The following is a 23,554-nucleotide window of genomic DNA, read 5'->3' on the forward strand; positions in this document are numbered from 1 at the left end:
ACAATAACAACTCAAGATTTTGTATTAGTATAATTTTCGGGACAATTAGGGCCAGATTCGGGATTCGGGACAACATTTTATTTCGGGACTGTCCCGCATTTTTCCATTACGCACCGCTGTTTGTTGTTAGGATGACTAAAAGTTCACCGGTCAAGCTCAATGTCAAAATGATTAAAGGCGGGCCTTTTTGAATTAAAAATATGCTATAATTTCCTTGATTCAGAGAATGCATGCATAATTAAAAATAAAATAATATTTGCAAATAGTTCAAATTATTTCAATAAGCCTTTCTTTTTCTTTATTCCCTTAAATCGCTTTTATAATTAATTAATTAATTCCTTTAAATAAAAATACCCAATTTTAGTTTAGGCTAAAGCCCCGATCCACTGACCTTAGAGCCGCCCCTGATGATACCAGTTACGTTTAACAGTCATATAGGGATAATAAGCTATTCATTGTGGAGAGTGCATGGTGAAATTAACGTCTTACATAAGAAAAGAAAAAAAAAAGAAAAAGAAAAAAACGTTTGCTGATATCTTCGCATCTATGCGTCCGTTGTTAAAATTTCCCACGATCAAAGAGGACACTAGAGATGATCGGTTCACGTGCCGCTAGGTTTACAAACGCCAAAACGGTATTTATTGTTTGAATTTCGTAATAAAATTGACAGAATCTGAGAGCTGAGATTCTTTTATATCATAAAGTAACCTGCTCTGTCTAGTCTGTCGGTCTCCGTGTCCTCTTTGCGTCGCGATTTTTCTGTGCGATGGATGTGTAGCGTGAGAGCGTGTGAAAAGTGTCAAATGCGTGAGTCTCACGGTGAATGCGTGAGAGTTGGCAGCTCTGCCTGAATGAATCTGGCTGCCTGCAAGTAAGCTATAGCCTACTTCACGTAGACCTTTTTTTTTTTACCAGGGCCGCTACAACATAGCCTGAGTAGCAAAACAAAATGAACACCGCAAAATATACAATATTAGTTTATATATAGGCTAGTACTATAAATTAAGCAATTAGAATCGATTATTAGAAACAATAATTATTATTAAACAATCCAAGTTAGCCTGCTTGTTTTTGCTTTATCTGGATACTCTTCAGCTTCTATCAAGGGTTTAATGTCCACTGCCTGTGACTGTTTTAAAACACAACTCATGCTGTAACTCAGGCTACGTCTCTGGTTAACTGAAGTCAGAGATCGCGGAGTGATACGAGAGATGTAAAAGTAGCAGCGGTTGCTCGGCTGAGTGTTGAATATCTGGCAGATAAAGACGATCTATGTGAGTGTTTATAGGAAACGCCTCCGATCGTTTATGCTTTTTAATCAAACTAGTAATCTAACGTGTAAAAACAATTATTCTCAAAAAATTGTGTCCAATCCGCATCTTGTGAGTGTGAATCTCACTTCTCCGTTCCCTCTGCGTCTCAGGGCGATGGAGAGCCACGGGTTCGCACAGGCTCAGGCACAGGCTCAGGTGAGTTCGGGTGTCGGTTCCCCGTCCTCTGGACTCCCTCACCGGGCGGCTCTGATTCTGGCCCGGGGTGGCAGTAAAGGAATCCCTCTGAAGAACATCAAGAATCTGGCCGGTGTTCCTCTCATCGGATGGGTGCTGAGAGCTGCCTTGGACTCAGGAGTCGTTGACAGGCAACTACATTTGAATATTTTCTTAAATATTTTAATATTATGGCTTTAATATGATTTTTGGTGTTCATTATACTTTTTTATTATTTTGTATGAAACAAACTAAAATTAAACTGGGGAATAAATGAAATAGGCTATTGGCCACGTTTATTTAGCTTGTTCTAAATTGTGTCTGTTAACTAAGATAAAAATAGCCTTTTAGTTCTTAATTTGTCTTTTGTAAGTAAAATGGAGTTATTTATTATTCTAATGACTGATGTTGTGTGGCAGTGTGTGGGTTTCCACAGATCATGATGAAATTGAGCGCGTCGCAAAAGTCTGGGGTGCGAAAGTTCATCGTCGCAGTCCTGGAGTTTCCAAAGATGATTCCAGCTCTCTGGCGACCATCCAGGAGTTCATCCGACAGAGACCCGGTGAGACAGACCTTCAGCATCATCTTACTTTCATTTTATGCCTACAAAATGATCTAACTAGCTATAATTTCCTGCATATGTGTTTTAAACTGAGGAATGTAGAAGATACAAATATAAGCTAATAATGTGTGTGTGTGTGTGTGTGTGTGTGTGTGTGTGTGTGTGTGTGTGTGTGTGTGTGTGTGTGTGTGTGTGTGTGTGTGTGTGTGTACAAATGTGTACAGTTTGTACAGAATAAAAACCATTAAGTCTATGGAGAGTTCCCGTAAACCACATATATATACAAGGATTGCAATATCCCAAATCCTTGGACATGGTTTGGTCCCCATGCATGAGGGAAACTTATAAATCACACTGTGATGTTTTTTTGAAAATGTAAACATGCTGAAAGATTTCGGTGATGGGTTGGTTTATGGATAGGGCATGTGTATTGGGAGAGAATATACAGTTTGTACAGTATAGAAAACATTATTTCTATAGAAAGTCCCTATAAAACATGAAAACACAACGTGTGTGTGTGTGTGTGTGTGTGTGTGTGTGTGTGTGTGTGTGTGTGTGTGTGTGTGTGTGTGTGTGTGTGTGTGTGTGTGTGTGTGTGTAAAAAAACTTGCTGTGAGCACTGCAGAATTAATTTGAACTTGTATAGTATATTTAGCAAGGAAATTTATGTACTTTAAATATTTTTTGGGAAAATTAATTTTCCATGCAAATATATGTAATTGTAAATATTTTTAGTAAGCAAAAAGTATGAATTATAACAAGGCACGTTGTTGAAATGTTGAGATGTTTTATAAGCAGTAGCCTATAAATTTGTGTAATATAAAGAGGGAGACCTGGAATATAAAGCAATTACAAACAATTAAAAGATGTAAAATATTTAATTAATGGTAACTCTTTACAATAAGGTTTCATTTGTTAACATCTGTCCTTGGTACAGTGTAATTATACATTTAAGTACTGAGTAATATTAATTAACTAAGTGTACTGACTATAGGGTTAGGGTTAGAATTAGGTTTGTTGTAGGTTTAGTTGCATGTAATTATGCATAATTTAAAGTTATTACTATAGTAACAACATGTAATGTGTGTAACAAGGACACTGTAAAATAAAGTGTTACCTACATTTGTTACAATCTTATTTAATGTTAGATAATAAAAATCAAACTGTTCATGTTAGTTCACAGTGCATTAACTAATATTATCAATAAATGCTGTAAAAGTATTGTTCATTCTAAGTTCATGTTAACTAATGAAACCTTATTGTAAAGTGTTACCAAAACTGTTTACGGCCCAGAAAGGCCTCCATCTTTACTGTATTTGTCATTTGTTTTGTTGCTGTGTTTTAGAGGTGGACATCGTCTGTCATATTCAGGCTACGTCTCCATGTCTGCACCCTCATCATATCAGAGAAGCCCTACAGATGATCACGGGACAGGGGTTTGATTATGTGTTTTCAGTGGTGCGCAGACACCAGTTTCGGTGGGTGGAGGTGGACAAGAAAGGTACAGTATCACGAAAACATCTCACAAGCTCCAATAAGGAGACAATTACAGATTTTTGCTTTGTATGAATATAAGGCAAATAAGGACTTTCCATTTGATGTTTATGCACAATCCTTTATGATCACTGTTTTAACAGCATGTTGTAAAACCAGAAGTGTCACATTAAATATCATGTTATAAATCTCTATGTCCCATAAACCTGTTTCTATGAAAAGGTTTTATGTTTAGTGACAGTCATAAAAGCTTGAACTACATCTGAAGGTTTACACGTTCTTCACTATCTTTCATTGTAATTAGAGGGTAAGAATCCGACTTCTCCGAACATCGATGTGGCGTACAGACCTCGACGCCAAGACTGGCCTGGGGAACTCTATGAAAATGGCTCTTTCTACTTTTATAAGAGAAAGGACCTGGAAAACGGCCTTAAACAGGTGGGTAGTTATCAAAATATGGTGGAAAACCTGTTCCTTGACTTCTCAGTCATGGAAAAGATTTTAATTAGCCTTGAAACACCATGTAAAGACATAATGTAAATTGTACATGTTTTTTAATTATTAGTGCCTGAAAAGCCCCTTGTCCCCATTCATTTGGTACACCACTTATGACATTTACAGTTATTTATTTGTTCATTTTTATTACCTTTTTTTAGAAATATATCAGTATATCTGTATATCTGTATCGGCCGATATATGATCATATCTAATGTTATAGTTATCGACCCAATAAGAAAATTTGGCCAATATATTAAAGCCGATAAATCATTTCCTTCAGCTGAGACACTTCAGATGCGCGCTGTTTGCCATGATGGTTTGAATTGCTTGAAATATGATTGGAATCACTTCGAAAAGGAACATTTGCAGAGCAAGTCTGTCATATAGGCTACATTAAATAATAATTAAAACAATACTGTAAAATAATGAAGTTACACCTTCATCATGACTTTACGTTGGCTTGTGCATTCACAGCCTCTTGTTTTGTGCAATTGTAAATTGTAATGTTATGTTTATCTTGTATATACTGTATATACACACATGACCTATCTCATATAGTTTGGTTATGAATTAATGCGGTTGTAAAGCGCACCAGTGATCATCGCTACATATGAATAACTATAACAAACTAGGCTACTGTATTGTATGTGTATGATTTATGTTGAAGTGCTTCAGACATAAAATAAATGCATAAAAATAAATCTGATGTAAAGATGTTCATAAATACTTGGCATCAGCTTTAATGGGAGAAAAAGTCAATATTTAAAAAAATACATGTCCCATGTGTGAAACCTCTCCATGAGAGCTCATGACCTCAGTCGCTCTGCTTCAGTTATTTTGATCTGTTCTGTGTTTAGCTGGGCAAGATCGCTTACTATGAAATGCTGCCTGAGCACAGCGTTGATATCGACGTGGACATCGACTGGCCTGTCGCTGAGCAGAGAGTTCTGAGGTGGGGATTTCATCAAACTCTGTTTGTGACAAAACACAATAATGCAGATATAAATGCTGCCCTGTTCTGCAGGTTTGGCTACTTCGGCCGAGAGGAGAAAGCGGCGGTCAGGCTGTTTCTGTGTAAAGTGTCTGGCTGTTTGACGAGCAGTAAGATATACATGTCAGTTTCTGGAGAGGATCTTGTGGCCTTTAGTGCTCGAGACGTGGCAGGCGTACAGATGCTAAAGAGAGAAGATATAGAGGTACAGTTGTAGCCTGGGACAAATAATGGGGCAGAGTACCTTTACACTGTAAAAATAAATAAAACAATTTTGGCAGTATAATACTGTAAATATACTATGGTAAACACCTGATCATTTATTAATGGGAAGTTCCCTTACTATAGTAAAAACTGTAAATATAACAGGACATTTTAAGTATAATTTTACATTAAAATACTTTAAAATGAACAGACTTTGGATGTAAAAACATTACAAAAATTATCTTATAATTTACAGTAGCTATGTTTCCATCCACCTATTTTTATCAGTGATTTTTATGCAAATTGTGGGATATGCATAATAAATGGGAGACCATACACTGAAAAAAAAAAAAGAAAGTTCTGGCAATCACAGCTGTCGTTACTTTCCCCTTTTTATAGAGTAGCAACACCTATGGCCATTCACAAACCATTTCATTTGTTCATTCATCTATTATTGTCAATAGCATGCAACGTTAAGAGCAGAAGAACATGTATTAAGAAAGTAAACAGGGATCATTTTGATTTCATGTTTCCTAACTTTCATCAGGTGATCCTCATATCCAGCGTGAACGAGCCGCTGTCCAGGGGTCTCCTGGAGAAAGTGTCCCAGCAGGCCGGATGTGGCCTCAGGATTGAAGAACAGCACAAAGGGTTTGATGTGGAGCGGCTGATGAAAGAGAAGAAACTGAGCTGGGATGAAGTGGCCTTCATGGGTGAGTGTCATGTTCAAAATCCAGCGAAACCAGTTTTAAGCAGGTAAAGTAACATTTATTTATATAATACTTTATATGCAATACAGATTGTTTCAAAGCAGCATCACAGTAATAAACAGGAAAAAAACTGAATTAATGAGGAAGACTTCATCAAATATGAGACAAATTCCAATTCTGCTAGAAAGACAATAGTGTCATTATTCAACTCAGTTTAATGTTGATTCAGTTCAGTTCAATGTCGATGTTGCAAAATTCATCAAAGTTATCATGAAATCAAATATACAGTTCTTATTTTTATTGAATATTGCAGCATTTATTATAATTGATTTTTAAAGCAAGATTTTAACTCTGACTATATTAGATGTACTGTATAATTTATTTTCATTATGAGCTCCTGTGTATTTAAAAGACCTGAACACATAATCTAAAAAATAAATAAATGCATTTTACTCTGCCTTGTATTGTATGGTATAACTATGGTAATATTTACTTGTGAAATTACAAAAATAAATTGTAGCTCTTTATTAATTAATAATCTAGATTTTAATAATCTATGTATCATAAAGCTTCGATCTAGAGCATTTTGCAATGTTTTAAACTGGAAGACACGGAACGTCCAAACGAATGGTGTAAATAAACCTGGAACCAGATACAAAATAATATTTTTTTTTATTGAGCAGTCTGTGATGTTTTCCCTCACAGGTTCAGAAGCTGAAGACGTAGAGATCCTGTCTCAGGTGGGGCTGAATGCCGTCCCATGTGACGCACCTGTGGCAGATCTCATCGCAGCGAAATACACCTGTCAGAGAACCGCCGGCCACGGAGCCGTTCGAGAGTTTGCCGAGTACATTCTGACGCTGAAGAAAAAGAGCTCGTCACACGTGAACCAGGATCACATTGACAGGGTTCATTTTTAAAGAGTATTTCAGTTTCAGTTTTAAACAGTCAGTTTGTGTTTAACATGACATCGGATCTAATTTGAATGAATAAAACACCAGTGCGTGTCTGTGAGCGAACAGTTGTGTTCTACTTTCTCGTCCGGTGTGCGACCCCCTTTAGACCTAAGTTAGCCTGGGGGTAAGGTGTATAATTTTTTTGGTCTAAATTAAGTCAGTCTTTATTTTTGTGAAACAGTCTAACTTGCATTAGACTAGTCTATGAGCAAATTTTAGACTTGTCTAACACTTTAGATCGGTCTAAAATAGCTTTGTGAAACCGGCCCCGGATCTAATTTGAATTAATAAAACACCAGTGCGTGTCTATGAGCAAACAGTTGTGTTCTACTTTATCTTTTTACTTGATCTCTCTCTCTATATATTTACTCATTTCTTCAAATTCAATATGTCAAAAATGTTACTCTCATTGCAGAGTTTTAAGCAATGCATGCTGGGAAATAGAAATCTGTTGTAACACATTCTGTTTGAGTTATACTTAACATGATCAGTTATTGAGTGCACAGCTCAAGTATACTAATAATATTATCATACTTCCCCAGTTGATTGTTTGCATTAAGAATTGCAAAACATTTCTGAAATGTTACGTTTAAATGTGCAGATGTGCAACTTTCCAAAACAGAAATCTGAATGTTGGATAAAGCCAGGTTAAAAATTTGGTTGATATTGAAGGTTTTTACAGAAGGTATTTGTAATATCTCTTTTGATATCACTTCGTAAATCAGAAAATTCTGTCAACAGCCCGATGTCAGGATTCCATCTCCACCACGTTCATCATCACCTCCCACTCATTCTCTCTCTCCGCCCACTCAGCCTTTCTCCCGTTCATTATCCCCGGATTACTAATCACCATCACCTGTATCCCATCACCAGCACTCCCTATATAACGTGCACTCTCCCTGCAGTCACTTGTCTGGTCTCGTCATTTCATGACTCACAGACTCCCTGAACACTTACCTGTTCTCTTACCTGAGACGCTATCGCCTTCCATCTGCTTGCCAACCATCTTCATCGATCGATCTATCATCCTCATCCTCATCCTCATCCTCATCCTCATCCTCATCCTCATCCTCATCATCATCTGCAAGATAGAGATAAAGAAAGACTTTTACTATTCAGCTAAGCATCACTGATTATCTGTGTTGTTAATACATTTGTCTCTGACTCAGATTCATACTGCAATTAAAGCATTGAACTTACCATCTTGTCTGTATCATCTGCGATCCCTGACACCCGTAGAGAGAGAAAAAAAAAGAAAAAAAAAACGTTTTAATGAATAAAATGTTAAAATCGAACAAATGATATATGAACAAACCCCTCTGGAATTTTTTTAAATGGAGCAATAGGAATAAAAATGTAAGTGCTGCTGAAGTGGATTTATGGTTCAGTGCAAAAGAAACTCATTTTGAGAAAATGGCTTTTAAAGATATGTACACTGTAAAGAAAAAAAGCAACTACAAAATCTTTTGTGTTTCAAATACTAAGAAATGCATGAAAACCTTTTTGCCTGTAGTGTTTTGTCTTAAGCGTAAATGAACGTTCAGAAATATTTGATTGAAATTAACTTGTTTCATTGAATAAAATTGACTGGTTTAACAGTTTAGTCTTGGCTGTACAGACATTTTTAGGGCATTAAAAATACCCTAATATCAGTTCCAGTGGTTGAATTAGGGCTGTAATGATCACTGTGATATGCCTATAAGACATGTGTAAAGTACAGTTTTGTTTTCAGAAGTAGTAATAGTAAATGTTATGTCGTTAACATGGAAACGAGATAAAACTGGCCCATAAAAGACACATGGCGACCTTGTAATGTTGACAATGAAAGTTGAATCCACAATAAAAGTCAAATTTGTATAACAGATGTTTGAGCTTCTTTAAAATGATTTGCACATCCCTGTCACCCTATCCACCATAAAATACTGTTTGTGGTGGATGGACTTTGGAATCTTTTAATGACACTTTGGAATTTTTAATGACTCTGTGGTCATTGAAAATCCCAGGATGTCCTTCGGAAAAAGAGTAGGGGTGATTGGCTTCATCACTCATTGGTTCTTGCTGAAGCTCAAACGTGCTGAGTAACAGGAGAATGAAAAAGATCTTCACTGTGTTCTGAAGATTTGACAGGTTTGGAACGACATGAGTAATTAATGACAATTTTCATTTTTGGGTGTAGGCCTACTAACTCGACAGTGCGAGCATTTCCCTAACATTCGAGACTAAAAATAGATGTGTGTGAACTGTAAAATGTATTTAGGAGCATGAGTGCGAATAAAACTTCTTGAACATCTAAAATGGTATAACAAGCGTCTTATTTCAATTTCAGTTTTCAATTTGGTTATGGAAAAACAGCGATAAAGCCTAATATGATTATTAAACTTTAAAAGGCTATTATTTAATTAAGATGAGTAGCATGGCGGAACGAGTGGTGCCGCGCTGGATGAAAATACACATTCTCTCTCTGACAGCAGCTGTGGTTACTTTCAGAGTTTTGCGATCTTTTTTAGTGTGCATTATTAAAATCTAAATTTTAATATGCTAATATTAATGGACTTGAGCTAACAATGAACAGTTGTATTATTAATTAATGTTAAAGAATAATAACTATCAAATGTAGCTATGGCCCATTGTTGATGTAAATCTATATGCATTAACTAACTTTAACTAATGGGACCTTATTGTAAAGTGTTACCTATTGTTCTTTATAGTTCTTTAATTAGTTTGACACAATTGTTTGCTTTATACATTTTTGTCTGTGTTGTTTTATTGTACATTTAAAGGTTCAGAGTTCATTTTATTTTAAGAAAAAAGTTGTTAAACTTGTTAGGAGGACAACACTTTATTCTAACCTAATTCGACACGTGACAATACCTTATACAGTGATAAAAGCTTTCATTAAAAAAAAATTCAATTATCATTAAATGAAGATTTGATACCGTCACATGCCTATTTACAGTTTAAAGTAGGACTATAAATAATTACGATTATTGAAAACAGTTTGAAGCAGCAATATTTAAAAAACCTTGTGTAGCCTACTTTTTGTATTCTTCTGTCTCTTTTTATCCTTCTTAATCCGGTTTAACATCTATATAAACGTATAATATATATATATATTTGAGAAATGCGGTTTGTGGGTGGGGGTTGGCAACGGTTAGGATGGAGCTCTTTTCTTATGGCAGCGTGAAATTCTTTTCGGCCCCTTTGCTTGATGCCAGAACGCTATTGATCATATCTCCAGCTCTCTTAAGGGGGTCGCACACCGGACTAATATAAAGTAAATGTAGCCTATATTGCAGCACAGGGTGAGGTCCGTATACATTAACTACGATTTGAGACACATACATGTAAATTTAATATAAAACTATGTAAATGGCGCTCTGTGGCGCGGCAGGATTTTGAACACGGTCCTGAGCCGCCGCGGACAGACGCCGAAAGGCGCCGCCGGTGTGTGTACTCTCATAGAGAATAGTGTGTTCGAATTTAAAAGACGTGGCGCTGCGCGGCGCGCCGCCGAGCTGCGCGTCCGGTGTGCGACCCCCTTTAGTCTATAAAATGTCTGCAGAGTTTGAACTTTGTCCTGGAAGAAAAGTTTATAATCTGTATTTGAGATTAGTTCCTTCTCATAAACTCTTATCGAATCTGATATAACTGCCATTATAAAGTAATACATTTACTAGGGCAAATTTTTGATTGCACTTTGTCAAATTCGTTATTGTCCTGAAGTCATCTGTGGGCCTGTAAAGGTGCTGGTGTATGTGGCACTGCTAAATAGTTGCTGCTAAATAGGCTAGGCTACATAATGGCCTTACGTGATCAAAATTCAACGACATCTGAATTAATTATTTGCTTCTTAATCCGGTTTAACATCTATATAAATGTGTGTATATATATATATATATATATATATATATATATATATATATATATATATATATATATGGCTGTTTCTGCAACTACGGGCACTTTTAAGTCCCAGGAGTGAAATTTTAGATTTATGTTAAAATGTATCATTTGATGTTTCATAAATATAAACGTAGTGTCAATACACACCTTGACATAAATAATTATGAATAAATAATATGATTTAATGTAAAATTATGAAGCATTTATAGGTCCAAACACCATTTTTGCTCATGTCCCACACCCGTGGTTTCAATGTTGAGATACTTAAAATTAGCTCATTCTTTTACAATATGACATTATTTCAAATGGAATTGTTTAATATACAGATTCATTTACAGAATCTTAAAATTCTTTGTATTATTTACTGATCATTTTTATGATTTTTTTAACTAAATGTGCCTGTCCCACACTTTTGAGTCCTTGCCGCAACAATGAAAAAAAGCTTTTATTATGAAATTTTATCGAACACAAACAAGTCTAGTTTCTATGGAAACAGAAACTATCACTTGAGCACATTGCTGACAGACTGGACCACCACACTACCTCACTCACAAGATAACAAAAAAATAAGGTAAACATCATCTTTTCTGCTCTAGTATTTATTGTGCGTCCTTACCATTCAGCTTAATAATTGTGTATTTATAACTACATTTTAAAAATAAATGTATTTTACTGTTGAATTCATGTATATTAAGATGTTAAGATTCAAAACTAATGTGGTAGGCCTTGATAGCTGCCAATTAGCTAAAATATTAGCAAAAATGTCATTTCCGCAACATGTCTTTACCGCAGCAAATTTAGGTGTTGCGGTAGAGACAAATTCAAGGTGTACTGTATATTAAATGACAAATATTCAGTATATTATTAGTACTGAAGTATATATTTGTATATTTATTAGTATATATATATAAACATGCCATTTTTTACATTAAAAATACAATTTTGTCCTTACCGACTCAAGATGTCATTACCACAGCACTGCTCTATTTTCATTTTTTTTTCACATTTTGATTTGCAAAAAAAATATTTTTACACTTAAGTTGAGATGATTAACACATTGAAATTGCAACATCTGTCATAAAAAGTTAATTATGTTATCTTTTGTGTGTATGGAAACAATTGACATCTAAGGTTACTGTACATTTTTTACATGGCATAGAAAAAAACATGAAATTCCCCATTTTGTATATTATTTTTTTTATATCAGTATTTACAAAACTGCATCAAATTTGAAAAAGCTATTTAAATATGTACAAAAAATTATAGAAATTACTAAAGAAAAATTGATAAAATGAACGTTATTGTAACATTGCGGTAAGGACACTTTTTAAGAAGATGACCCGAAAAACATAAAAAATAAACATGTTCCAGATTAAAATCTTAACGACTACATTCTATTTTGTGTAAATCTTTATATGTTTTACAGACTGTGATGGTTAAAATTGAAATTCATAGAGGTTGATCTTTTTAAAATTGGGATAGTCAAAAGTGCCCGTAGTTGCAGAAACACCCATATATATATATATATATATATATATATATATATATATATATATATATATATATATATAGGCAATTTGATACGTTTTGTGGGTGGGAGTTGGCAATGGTTAGGGTGGAGCTCTTTTCTTTAAATGGCAGTGTGACCTTTTTTCCGGCCCCTTTGCTTGATGCCAGAACGCTAGTGATCACATCTCCAGCTCTCTTAATCATAAATCTATTAAACAATTAGTCTATAAAATGTCTGCAGAGTTTGAACTTTGTCCTGGAAGAAAAATCGGGGGCTCCAACCCCTGTTTTATCATCGCTGAGATTGGACAGAACCATCAGGGAGACTTAGAAATCGCCAAAAAAATGATCCGAATGGCCAAGGTAAAGTACAGCTTTATCAGATGATATCAGATATAGATATCAACGCTAGCAAGAGCAGGGAAAGGGGGAAACCCCAAAACCACGGTTTGCATATAGAAAAAATTACAAATTAATAAAAATTTGAGAAAATATAGGGGAAAAAATAAGATTTTTTTTCTTTATTAATGACTTTTTTTCTAAACAGAAGAAATGACCTGGAGAGAGAAACATCCTGAGGCCGTTCACACAGAACAAGTTTTCCATTCCACTGAGATACTTTCCCTTTGTTTTTTCATTTAAACACGACGGACATGTTTGACCATTTGCAGCGTTTTTAACTACAAAAAACGTGTTCTGTGTGAACAGGCCCAAACTTAGAACCCCATCTGTTTAGTAACCATGGTAATTTCACTCCAGAAATAGATTTTTTCCAAATATCAGGTCAATAATTAAGAGGGGACGTTTCTATAATACAGCTCCTGAGCTATAACTCACACATTGTATCACATTAAATTAACTTTTAATGGTGAAACTAATTTTTGTTGTCAACCAAATCCACTTCTGCTTCTTACTTTAACTCCACACAGGACTGTGGAGCTGATTGTGCCAAGTTTCAAAAGAGCGAGATCGAACACAGATTCACCAAGCTCGCTCTGGAGCGTCTCTATACGTCCCCTCATGCCTGGGGCCCGACCTACGGGGCTCATAAACACCATCTGGAGTTCAGTCACCAGCAGTACAGAGAGCTGCAACAGTTCGCCAATGAAGTTGGCATTTTCTTTACTGCATCAGGGATGGATGAGGTGAACAAATGAAAGAGGGTCTCAACGTTTCCCTTACGAAAAAGAAGTATACTTCAAGTTAATTTTATGAAGTATAGGCTACTTAAGTAATGTTCAAGTATATTTTTAAGTATACTTTATGTAGTAAGCTAAGTATAAATGTGTACTTGTAGTAAACTTATAAGTGTAGCCTACTGTTTCAATACTGCTTGCAGTGCTTGGGACTAAATTGGCCCACTTTTAGTATATAAAAGTATACGTTTAAGTGTAGGCCTACTATAAGTGTAAGAGTAGTAAACTACTTTACTATTTTAATACAAGTAGTACATTCTTTTGTTTATGAAAGTACACACTGAAGTGTAGGCCTACTCAGTAAAATACTAGCTAGTAGTTTTCTTTAAGTGAACATAATATTATACTTATAGTTTACTATTTATATATTATTTTTGCACTTGCAGTATACTATGTTCAAATGTAGATATTATTTTTATATAGGCTACTTGAAAAATGCATTTAACTACTTTAATTTGAAAAACATTTTATAAGCTTCATGCATTCTTTTTTATTCAACACTTGAATGTCGGTAAGTTTCATAAAGAAAGGCAACATTTTAAACAAAAAAGTTGAGAAAATCACATCTTTCTAAAAAGACTGTGCCTTGAACAGATTCAGAACGATGATCAAAACACAGATGGAGTATAGATCGAGTCCAACACCCCCAAAACTTCACTGTCGTTTTCTCTTCATGGGTTACGCTTCACTTAATTTGGTAATATTAAGCAGTTTTGATTTACACGCTGTTTAATGTTTGATGATCACGTTATTTTACATTTGCTATCTATCACTTGTTTCAGCTCCTTCTCCTGTATTCTGATCCAGAGATGCTGTACTAAAATATGTGTCATAGCGCACCCTACCGTATAACAAGGAAAACATGGATAGCTGGAAAATTCAGTCAATGGTGGGGAAAGAGTAAAGTAGAATTAAAGTAAATTCCTATGTACACTACCAGTGGACTAGCCTACACAAAAATTCAGATACGCAGAATTAGAAACATAGCATCTGTTTTAAACATCTGTTTTATATCAATATTCTAATCAATATTTTCAAACAATGTAAGTTTCATAAGACTGTATATGAAAAACTATGTAAAAAAAAGTATATTTAATAGGCTACTCGATCAAAAGGGTTAACACAACTACAAGCCAACTATACTTTGAATACTTAATTATACTTTTAAAAATATATCGATCAAAAGATTGAGTAGGCTACAAGTACAGGCCAAATATACTTGAGGACTTTTCTCTCAGTATAAGTCAAGTACACTGAAGTGTAATTTTAAGTATATTTCTGAGAAGTACATAAAATATGTTTTTGAGAAGTATATAAAATGTAGACTAAAAGTATACTTTCTTATTTTTAGTTTAAAAGAAGAATACTAATAGAACACTTGAATAAACTTCTTTTTCGTAAGGGTTATTATATATCAAGAGAATATGTGCATATTAAACCCAGTAGATTGAAATGAATTTCATAACTTTTCCTCTTCCTACCTCAATCAGATGGCTGTAGAATTTCTTCATGAAATCAATGTGCCGTTTTTTAAAGTTGCCTCAGCTGACACCAACAATATCCCTTACCTGGAGAAAACCGCCAAAAAAGGTAAAACTCAGTGATGTTGACACACATTTCAAATGAAAAGTCCAGAAGCTGTCCTTACATAAACTCAAAAGTGTTGTTGCTGAAAACTTGTTCTATGTATTTGTCAGATTCACTGCCAAGGTCACAGTGTTCCTCTATTTACACAACATTTATCAGACACTATCCAGCGACTCGCAAATGAGAAAAGTACAAGCCCAACCGAGAACTGAATCTGAGAAGCTTCTCTTGTGCACTTGAAGTCAGTTATTCTGGAGCACTGAGAAATAGGTATTGACAGTGCTGATTGGCCAGAGAGCAGAGCCAATGAAACCTAGAAATCCTGGTGTGGATTTTCATATTGCTGGCTTTGAGTCTAGAGAATTTGGCATGTGTGTAATAATGTGATAATGACTAAAACTTTGACCTGATTTTCTCCCAGAAGCAGCCATGTCTTGAAGCTGATGTTTTGGTGTATTTGTGTAGGTCGTCCCATGGTGATTTCTAGTGGAATGCAGTCTATGGAGACCATGCGCTGTGTTTACCAAACCATCAAGCAGCACAATCCCAATTTCACGTTCCTGCAGTGTACCAGCGCTTATCCGCTGCCAATAGAGCACGTCAACCTCAGCCTGATCCCTGTAAGACACAATCACTTTACTCGCATCTTCATAAAATGATTGTTTATTAACGTATTTTTAGCTGAGTAGTTTCGGTTTTGCTTAGAATCTTTTGGTTTCCTTTTTCCTACGCAGGAGTTCCAGAAGGAGTTTCCGGACATTCCCATCGGCTACTCTGGACATGAGGCGGGCATCCATGTGTCTGTGGCCGCTGTGGCACTCGGGGCAAAGGTCCTGGAGCGTCATGTGACCCTGGATAAGAGCTGGAAAGGCAGCGACCACGCAGCATCACTGGAGCCGGCGGAGCTGGCGGAGCTGGTGAAAGCCATCAGGACGGTTGAGATGGCAATGGGTTCGCCGGTCAAACAGATGCTGCCCTGTGAGGCTTCCTGTCACAGCAAGGTCAGATAAAACGCTCATTCTGATAGATTATAAAACCAAAAAATGATCAAATGTCATTCAATCAGTGGTTATGTTCTTTCTTGCAGTTGGGTAAGTCAGTGGTGGCCCGGAAACCATTGAAGAAGGGTGAGACATTAACTCTCGACATGCTGACAGTAAAAGTGGCCGAACCGCACGGCATGAGACCAGAGAACATCTTCAAACTGGTTGGCAAGAAAATCAATGTGGACCTGGAGGAAGATGCCACCATTACTGATGCCATGATAAAAGACTGATGATATCTATCTATGCATCTTATCAGTCATTATTAAAAACATTTTTTAATTGCATTCTTATTGTTTTGACATCAGAAATATGTAAATATGGCATCTTGTATTGATTTTTGCAAATGCCTAATGTCCTGTCATAGGTTTTCTCTATGTTGTAACCAACTGCTCTATGTTGCTCTATGTTGTAAACTATGTTGTGAACAAACACTTTGTCCAATAAAATGTCTCTCTCTCAATTGATTTCAGCTCAACTTTGACTCTTGGGTCTTTGTTCATATTGGTCTCTCAAGCTATGTTTCTCAAAAGCAAGATGTTTTGTCCTATAATTAGTTTAAACCACATAATGCCTGTTAAATAATTTTTTATTCAATGATACCCTTCCACAATGCCCTCCGGATACATAGAACATATTTATACTAATAGAAAAAAACAGGATATTGCACTTGGACCATAGTTAGTTCGTTGATCGATGTGCTGATCGTCACAAAGACAGGAACAAGTCTCACACAGGAACAAAACTTGCTATCAGCAGTATATGCAAACTCGATTGGGAGATAAACAGGCAAAAAATGTCTGACAAATTAACAATTCTCTGCCAAAGTCCGACTGGAGCCTGTTTTTCTTTTCTTTTTTTAATACCTCCCCATTAAACAGGTTTTTGCACCCATTAAAATAGTTTGGTTTTGTTTTTAATGGAAAAGTAGTTCCCTTTCGAGAGGTCTCTCGTATTGCGTAAGTTAGCTTACGCTATGGGAAATCTCCTTTTCTCGAGAATATTGAAGCCAAATCTTTAAAACGCAGTGCAGCTGCACAGCATACACAGATGAACGGCGAGAGCGGTCATTGGCTGTGTTGCGGGAACTGCACAAAACTATGACGAGGCCAATCAGGGCACTTCGCACCCTGGCACGTCAGAGCCCCCCAGAATGGGCGTGGCCTATGACTATAAAAGCGCCCATTCTCCGCCTAGGACCTCAGATTTGATCTCCTTCAGCAAGTCACCACTTCGCTGATCTCCGGAATAGAAGCCTTCTCGCCGCCGTCGAAGAGCCTTCAGCGGAATAGCAGCTGCTTCGCAGACCTGAGGAAGCCGGCTTCCTTCGCCGCCTTCAGCACGCTGTTCTGCTGTGCCATCCGGCACACCATATCCTTTCACGCTGTGCGTTCCCTTTTCTAAAAGAGAAATTTCCCGGGCGTTGTTTCAAATGCCTCGCACTGTAAGGACCACCCATTGGCCCAATGATGGAGTCCAATGGCCTGGGCGAAGGTATAATGCGTGTATGTCTTTTCAGCGCTCCAGTGAAGCTCACTAAATTTATTAGAATTTTTGTTTCAATATTACTTTAGCTCTATACGTTTAATCTGACTCCAATTTCAAATGATAAACAACTTTAGATTGTGTTTCTGATTAGAAAATAATCATAAATATTGGTTATGAATTCATTTAGATCTTTGATTATTCTGAGCATCTCATAATTTCAAATATTCTTTCATTAAGGACCCGGTGTCGCTTTGAGACGTCACGTCGCGAATGTGCGCTCACGATCACAAACTAGCCAGTTCTACCAGAAAGACTCGGGAGAATTAATACTGCGACAATGAACATTTATTTAAGAGCTCAGCAAACAATCAAATTATTTGGCGTAGGCCCCGTCCGTAACTCGCATTCCGAGGGTACGGAATCTGCATATCCTGCCTGAAGACGAAGGCAGGGGCGCAGCCGACCCCCTGCGAAGTAAGGAAGGGGGCCATCTGGTGGTGGTGGGGTGAAAGGAGGAAGAGGACATCCTGGCGTCTTCAGGATGGAGGTGGTTGAAGCGACAGCATCTGCTCAGACATGAGTAAGTACCACCCTTTTATACTGGGCTATTAAGATATGATTGGATAGATGAGAAGGCAATAAGTGACGAGAACGATTGAGTCTTCCTGGCAGAACTTGCGCTAGGCTTCATTTCTGAAATAGTCAGAGGGTGCAGTGCAACTATTTTACCCTAAGCGGCCGCTCACTGCTGACTCATAACAAAGACGTAATTTTTTTAATAGTTGCGAGCTTGCAATGTGCTAAGTCAGTGATAGTCAGAAATCGGAAGGTCTCCTTAATGATGTGCCCCATGCTCCATTCATAGTGCCTTCAGTTTGATCTATCCTGGACAGAGATTTGCGGAAACACCGGACTGCCCTTTAATCTACTAGTAAATAATGATTTCTGAAAAATGCAGAATAAGTCAAGATGTAACATTTATTTGTCAGGTCAAATGTATCATGCCAATTACACAAGTGATTAAAAGCCAATTCATAAATAATAAATACATGACATCAATTACTCAAAGATGACTCTAAAAGTAAGCAATGCGTTCCTGACGGAGACACGCAGTGGTGTGTGAGTGTTTTCCAACAGGAAAACAGGAAAACACAGAAACAGCACTGTATGGGGGATGATCCTGGTTAAAGGGTCCCAAAGCCTGCTCTGTCACCTACCCTTAAATACCCAGACCAGAACAAAAGGGTTGTACCAATATTTTTGGGTCAATTCATGTACCCCAGGGGTAGCACCTGATTTCGGGAGATATCTTGAAGAGACATCAACCAGAGAGGAGAACAGGATTCTCCTAAGTCTCAATTTTTCTCATTAAACCAATGACTGCAATGAAATTAAGACCATTTTACCAATCACACTGAGACAGTTAAAATGATGCCAAATATGAAAAGGAAAAACAATAGATTCACAAGATACATCATATGTGATATATAGACATTCTTATAGAACTTTTGGTGACTTGATAAGGAAAGAGAAAAGTTTGGACAGGACAATTTCCTGTGCTCCGTCTTTGCTATCTTCTGTCCAGGGTGCATTTTATGGCTTTATTGCAGGGTGAGTTTTGTCTTAGCAGGAAAATCAGTTCTTACAGCACCAACTGCACCTCATGCAGAGGCCCTCTCGTCGGGGGAGTCAGCCTCTCTGCGCTTCCTGCCTGGGCCGTGACCACGCAGAAGCTGCACTCGCCAAGGGCGGCTGCCCTGAGTGTGACACGATGGATCTCCCCACTCTGCGGGCTCGACTTGTCATTTTCACCGAAGACGACCCCGCCTTTTCCGCTCTCTCTCTCCCTTTGCTTGAGCCGCGCAAAAAGAAACGCCGTTCACAAAGGATGCCAGAGCAGACGGAGACGAGCGATCACACGCCGGCCCAGTCCCCGCGTGCCTCGCTCTCTCTTGAAGAAACTCCCTCGCCGGTCCTGTTCACACAGGCGGACCAGCGCCCCTCTCTGCGAAGGATGACAGCTTTTCCATCGCTGCATCCGACTGTGATGAGTGGGCGGGCTCCGCTTCCGGCCCCATACCGTCAACACAAGCCAGCACGAGAACAGGCCTTGATGCATAGATTCTTCCGTGTGCTGACCAGGGCCGTCGAAGACCTCAGAGCCCACACGCAGCAGACTGGATGAGTGGTTCGTGCAGGGGCGCCGGCAGGCCCCTCAGCAGAGACCCGCCCCCTTCTTCCCAGAAGTACACGACGAGCTGACTAAGTTGTGGAAAGCGCCGCACTCAGCGCACTTAAAGCCTTCCTTTACCTCAACACTCTCCTCTGTGGACGGCGCGACGGAGAAAGGCTACGAGGCGATTCCTCCCCTCAAGGAAGCTGTGGCCGCTCACCTCTGCCTGCCCACCGCTGCTGGATGGAAGGCCAAAGCGTCACATCCATCGAAGCCCTGCCACACCACTTCAGCTCTCGCCGGCCGCGCATACGACGCCGCTGGCCAAGCTGCTTCGGCGCTTCACACCATGGCTGTCCTCCAGGTGTTTCAGGCTAAACTTCTCCGTTCAATGGACGAGTCTGGGCCTGAACCGGAGGCCATGAAACCATTCGAGCCATGAAATCGACAGGTCAATCAATTGGTCGAAGCATGGCGAACCTGACGGTGCTTGAGCGGCACCTCTGGCTGACTTTGATGGACATGAAGGACGCAGATAAGGCAGCATTCCTTGACTCCCCTATCTCCACCACCGGTGAGTTCAGCCAGCCCGTTCTCATCCCAAGGCGTCATATACTGATGCTTTTGACATTTCGTCTACATCGAACACACTTGGCACCCTTTAGCGTCAATATGAGACGCAGATAGATATGGGCCAGAAGGCGCCTCCTAGCGGTCTAACCCTAACCCTACCCCAGACCTAAACCTACCCATAACCGAACAAAGCTCTGTGCGTGTCATATTGACGCTAAAGGGTGCCATGTGCGTTCGATGTAGACGAAATGTCAAAAGCGTCAGTATATGACGCCCTAGGATGAGAATGCGTTGGTTCAGGCCAACGGTCAAGGGTTTCGCAAAGTGCTTTACTGAGGCTCAGAAAGGTCACGTGCCCACGACAAAGTATGCACCCCTACACACAAGCACTGTCCCCACAGTTTCAAACTTTCCCCCAGCTCAGGCTGGAAGTTTAATAAACGTAGCGCGTGTGCCTGCTGTGATGTATGCACCCCTACACACAAGCACTGTTCCCACAGTTTCAAACTTTCCCCCAGCTCACGCTGGAAGTTTAATAAACGTAGCGCGTGTGCCTACTGTTATGTATGCACCCCTACACACAAGCACTGTTCCCACAGTTTCAAACTTTCCCCCAGCTCACGCTGGAAGTTTACCTACTGTGAAGTATGCACCCCTACACACAAACACTGCCAACACCGTATTAACTCTCCCCTCAGCCAGCGCGGGAGAGACAATAAATGTAGATCGTGTGCCCACTATTAAGTACGCACCTCTACACATAAAAACTGTTCCCACATCAGTTTTCCCTCTAGCTAACACTGGAGACGTGATAACGGGTGTGCCCGCTGTAAAGCGAGCGTCCTCGCACATGAGCTCTGTTCACACAGCATTAAAAGCTCAAGACGGGTGGACGGCCGGGTCCCTATCTCACAGCGGCCCGTCTCCAGTCTTCATTCAAGCCCTAGCTATGCGGGCCAAGGTCTGGGAGGCTATCCCCGGTATATCAGAATGGGTGTTGAACATAATAAAATGAGACTACTCGCTACAGTTTGCTCGCAGACCTCCACGCTTTTCAGCCGTGGTCGAAGCGAAAGTGAGAAAGGACGTTGCACACGTTCTTCGCACCGAGGTGCTCAAACTGTTAGAAAAAGGAGCTGTCGAACCAGTTTCCGCCTCACAAAGCGAGTTGGGCTTTTACAGTCGCTATTTCCTCGTTCCGAAGACGGATGGCGGCCTCCGGCCCATCCTAGATCTCAGACACCTGAACAAAGCGCTGATGACGCGTCCGTTCAGAATCCTGACAACCAAGCAAATCCTCGCGCAAATTCGCCCGGGGGATTGGTTTTTGTCAGTGGATCTGAAAGATGCTTATTTTCACATCCAAATATCGCCTCATCACAGGCCATTTCTGAGATTCGCCTTCGAGGGGCAGGCTTACCAGTACAGAGTACTACCGTTCGGCCTATCGCTAGCACCTTGTACATTTACGAAGTGTATGGATGCAGCACTTACCCCCCGAGACAGCGGGGAGTGCGAGTGTTAAACTACCTCAACGATTGGCTGGTTATAGCTCAATCAGAGGTACAGTTGATAACTCACAGATCCTGGCTCCTCAGCCATCTAGAATGCCTGGGTCTCAGGATCAACATTTCCAAGAGCACACTGTCTCCCAGCCAGAATATTTCTTTCCTGGGTATAGTGATAGACTCTATACGAATGAAAGCGTGCCTTACACCAGAGCGCGCGCTCTCCATTCAACGCCTAGCGGCGTCTTTCAGAGCGGGCGCTCACGCTCCTCTCAAAAGATTTCAGAGGATGTTGGGTCTCATGGCCTCAGCATCACCGGTTCTCCAGCTAGGACTACTGCACATGCGTCCTCTCCAGCACTGGCTAAAACCCTGTGTACCAGCTCACGTATGGCAATCTGGCCACTTACTAATCAGAGCGTGTCACGGCGGCATCAAAGCCCTGGCTCCCTGGAAAGCAACTGACTGGTACCAGTCTGGCGTGAGTTTGGGAGTGGTTTCGAGGAGAAAAGTGATCTCAAAAGACGCCTCCAACCTAGGTTGGGGGGCCCTCTACGAGGGCAGGCCCGTCTCTGGCCTATGGTCAAGCCCGGAGAAGCGCCTAAATATAAACTGTCTAGAGATGAGAGCGGTCGCTCTATCACTGAAAGCTTTTCTCCCATATCTAAAAGGCTACCACGTCCTGGTCCGAACGGACAACATGGCAGTGGTGTCTTACATAAATCGCCAGGGCGGTCTCAGGTCGAACAACCTGCACGCCAAGGCCAGGAGTCTCATTCTATGGGCTCAGCACAACCTGCGCCTGCATGTGCCAGGCATTCTGAACCAGGGTACGGATATGCTGTCCAGAGACAAAGTTCCCCCAGGGGAATGGTCTCTCCACCCTCAAACGGTTCGGCTAATATGGAGCATCTTCTGCGAGGCAGAAGTCGACCTCTTCGCCTCAGAAGACAACGCTCATTGCCGGACGTTTTTCTCAAAGAACAGGGACGCGCTTGCCCAGGAATGGCCGAGCCGTCCGCTATATGCATTTCCTCCTGTCACGATGCTACCACAGGTAATCGAACGGATCAGGGAAAGCAAGTGTGCAGTGCTACGAATATCCCCTCTCTGGAAGACCCAGTTATGGTTCTCCGAGTTGACGCAACTGCTGAAAACAGCCCCATGGCCAATTCCGATGAGGAGAGATCTCCTCACCCAGGCGAACTGGAAAATCTGGCATCCCTGTCCCGACTTGTGGGCCCTTCATGTATGGCCCCTCAACGGGTACTGAAGCAAGATCGCCCTCAACTAGGCGCCTCTACGCTCAGAAATGGGGGGTGTTCTCTGGCTGGTGCACAGCACAGAGCCTGGACCCCTACTCTTGCGAAGTACTAAGTATACTCGCCTTTTTACAAGAGCTCATGGACACGGGTCGCACCCCCTCCACGCCAAAGTATATGTGGCGGCCATAACAGCATCCCACGCTCTTGTGGCCGGACAATCACTAGAAAGAAACAACCTTGTCGTGCACTTCCTTAAAGGGGCAAGGAGGCTGAACCCTCCGCGACCCCCCTCTGTGCCTATTTGGGACCTCTCTACGGTCCTGGAAGCATTGAAGGGTGCCCCGTTTGAGACGCTTCAGTCTGCAAACCTGAAGCACCTCTTGCTCAAGACCGCTCTTTTACTGGCG

At 39.9% G+C, this 23,554-nt stretch overlaps 2 protein-coding genes and 1 long non-coding RNA gene across 5 annotated transcripts; 2 read left to right on the forward strand and 1 right to left on the reverse strand.

Annotated features, from left to right (window-relative positions):
• Positions 1–1,148: 1,148 nt before the first annotated feature.
• LOC309490108 (N-acylneuraminate cytidylyltransferase B-like) lies at positions 1,149–8,101 on the forward strand (the record flags this gene model as incomplete). Of its 3 annotated transcripts, none has more annotated exons than XM_082159132.1 (8): positions 1,149–1,274; positions 1,424–1,639; positions 1,907–2,049; positions 3,395–3,550; positions 3,848–3,981; positions 4,899–5,237; positions 5,784–5,949; positions 6,652–8,101. In XM_082159132.1, coding segments are annotated over 8 exons (1,371 nt in total). In that variant the 3' UTR covers positions 6,867–8,101. The 3 variants fall into 3 exon arrangements, with proteins under 3 accessions (XP_082015258.1, XP_082015256.1, XP_082015257.1); XM_082159131.1 differs by lacking the exon at positions 1,149–1,274 and having other exon boundaries at positions 1,309–1,639; positions 4,899–4,993; positions 5,066–5,237; XM_082159130.1 differs by lacking the exon at positions 1,149–1,274 and having other exon boundaries at positions 1,308–1,639.
• Positions 5,078–15,076, reverse strand: LOC309490131. The gene is made up of 3 exons (XR_014202592.1): positions 14,992–15,076; positions 5,775–5,903; positions 5,078–5,216 (listed from the first exon to the last, which is right to left on the reverse strand). It is a non-coding gene; the product is annotated as an uncharacterized lncRNA (long non-coding RNA).
• LOC309490113 (N-acetylneuraminate-9-phosphate synthase-like) lies at positions 12,444–16,610 on the forward strand. The gene is made up of 6 exons (XM_082159139.1): positions 12,444–12,677; positions 13,244–13,459; positions 15,001–15,100; positions 15,563–15,717; positions 15,832–16,098; positions 16,185–16,610. The coding sequence occupies exons 1-6, from the start codon at positions 12,546–12,548 to the stop codon at positions 16,371–16,373; spliced, it is 1,059 nt and encodes a 352-aa protein (XP_082015265.1). The 5' UTR covers positions 12,444–12,545; the 3' UTR covers positions 16,374–16,610.
• Positions 16,611–23,554: the final 6,944 nt, after the last annotated feature.

This window comes from Leuciscus leuciscus (genome assembly GCF_965113295.1).
Source record: "Leuciscus leuciscus genome assembly, chromosome: 25".
Classification (NCBI taxonomy): Eukaryota; Metazoa; Chordata; class Actinopteri; order Cypriniformes; family Leuciscidae; genus Leuciscus; species Leuciscus leuciscus.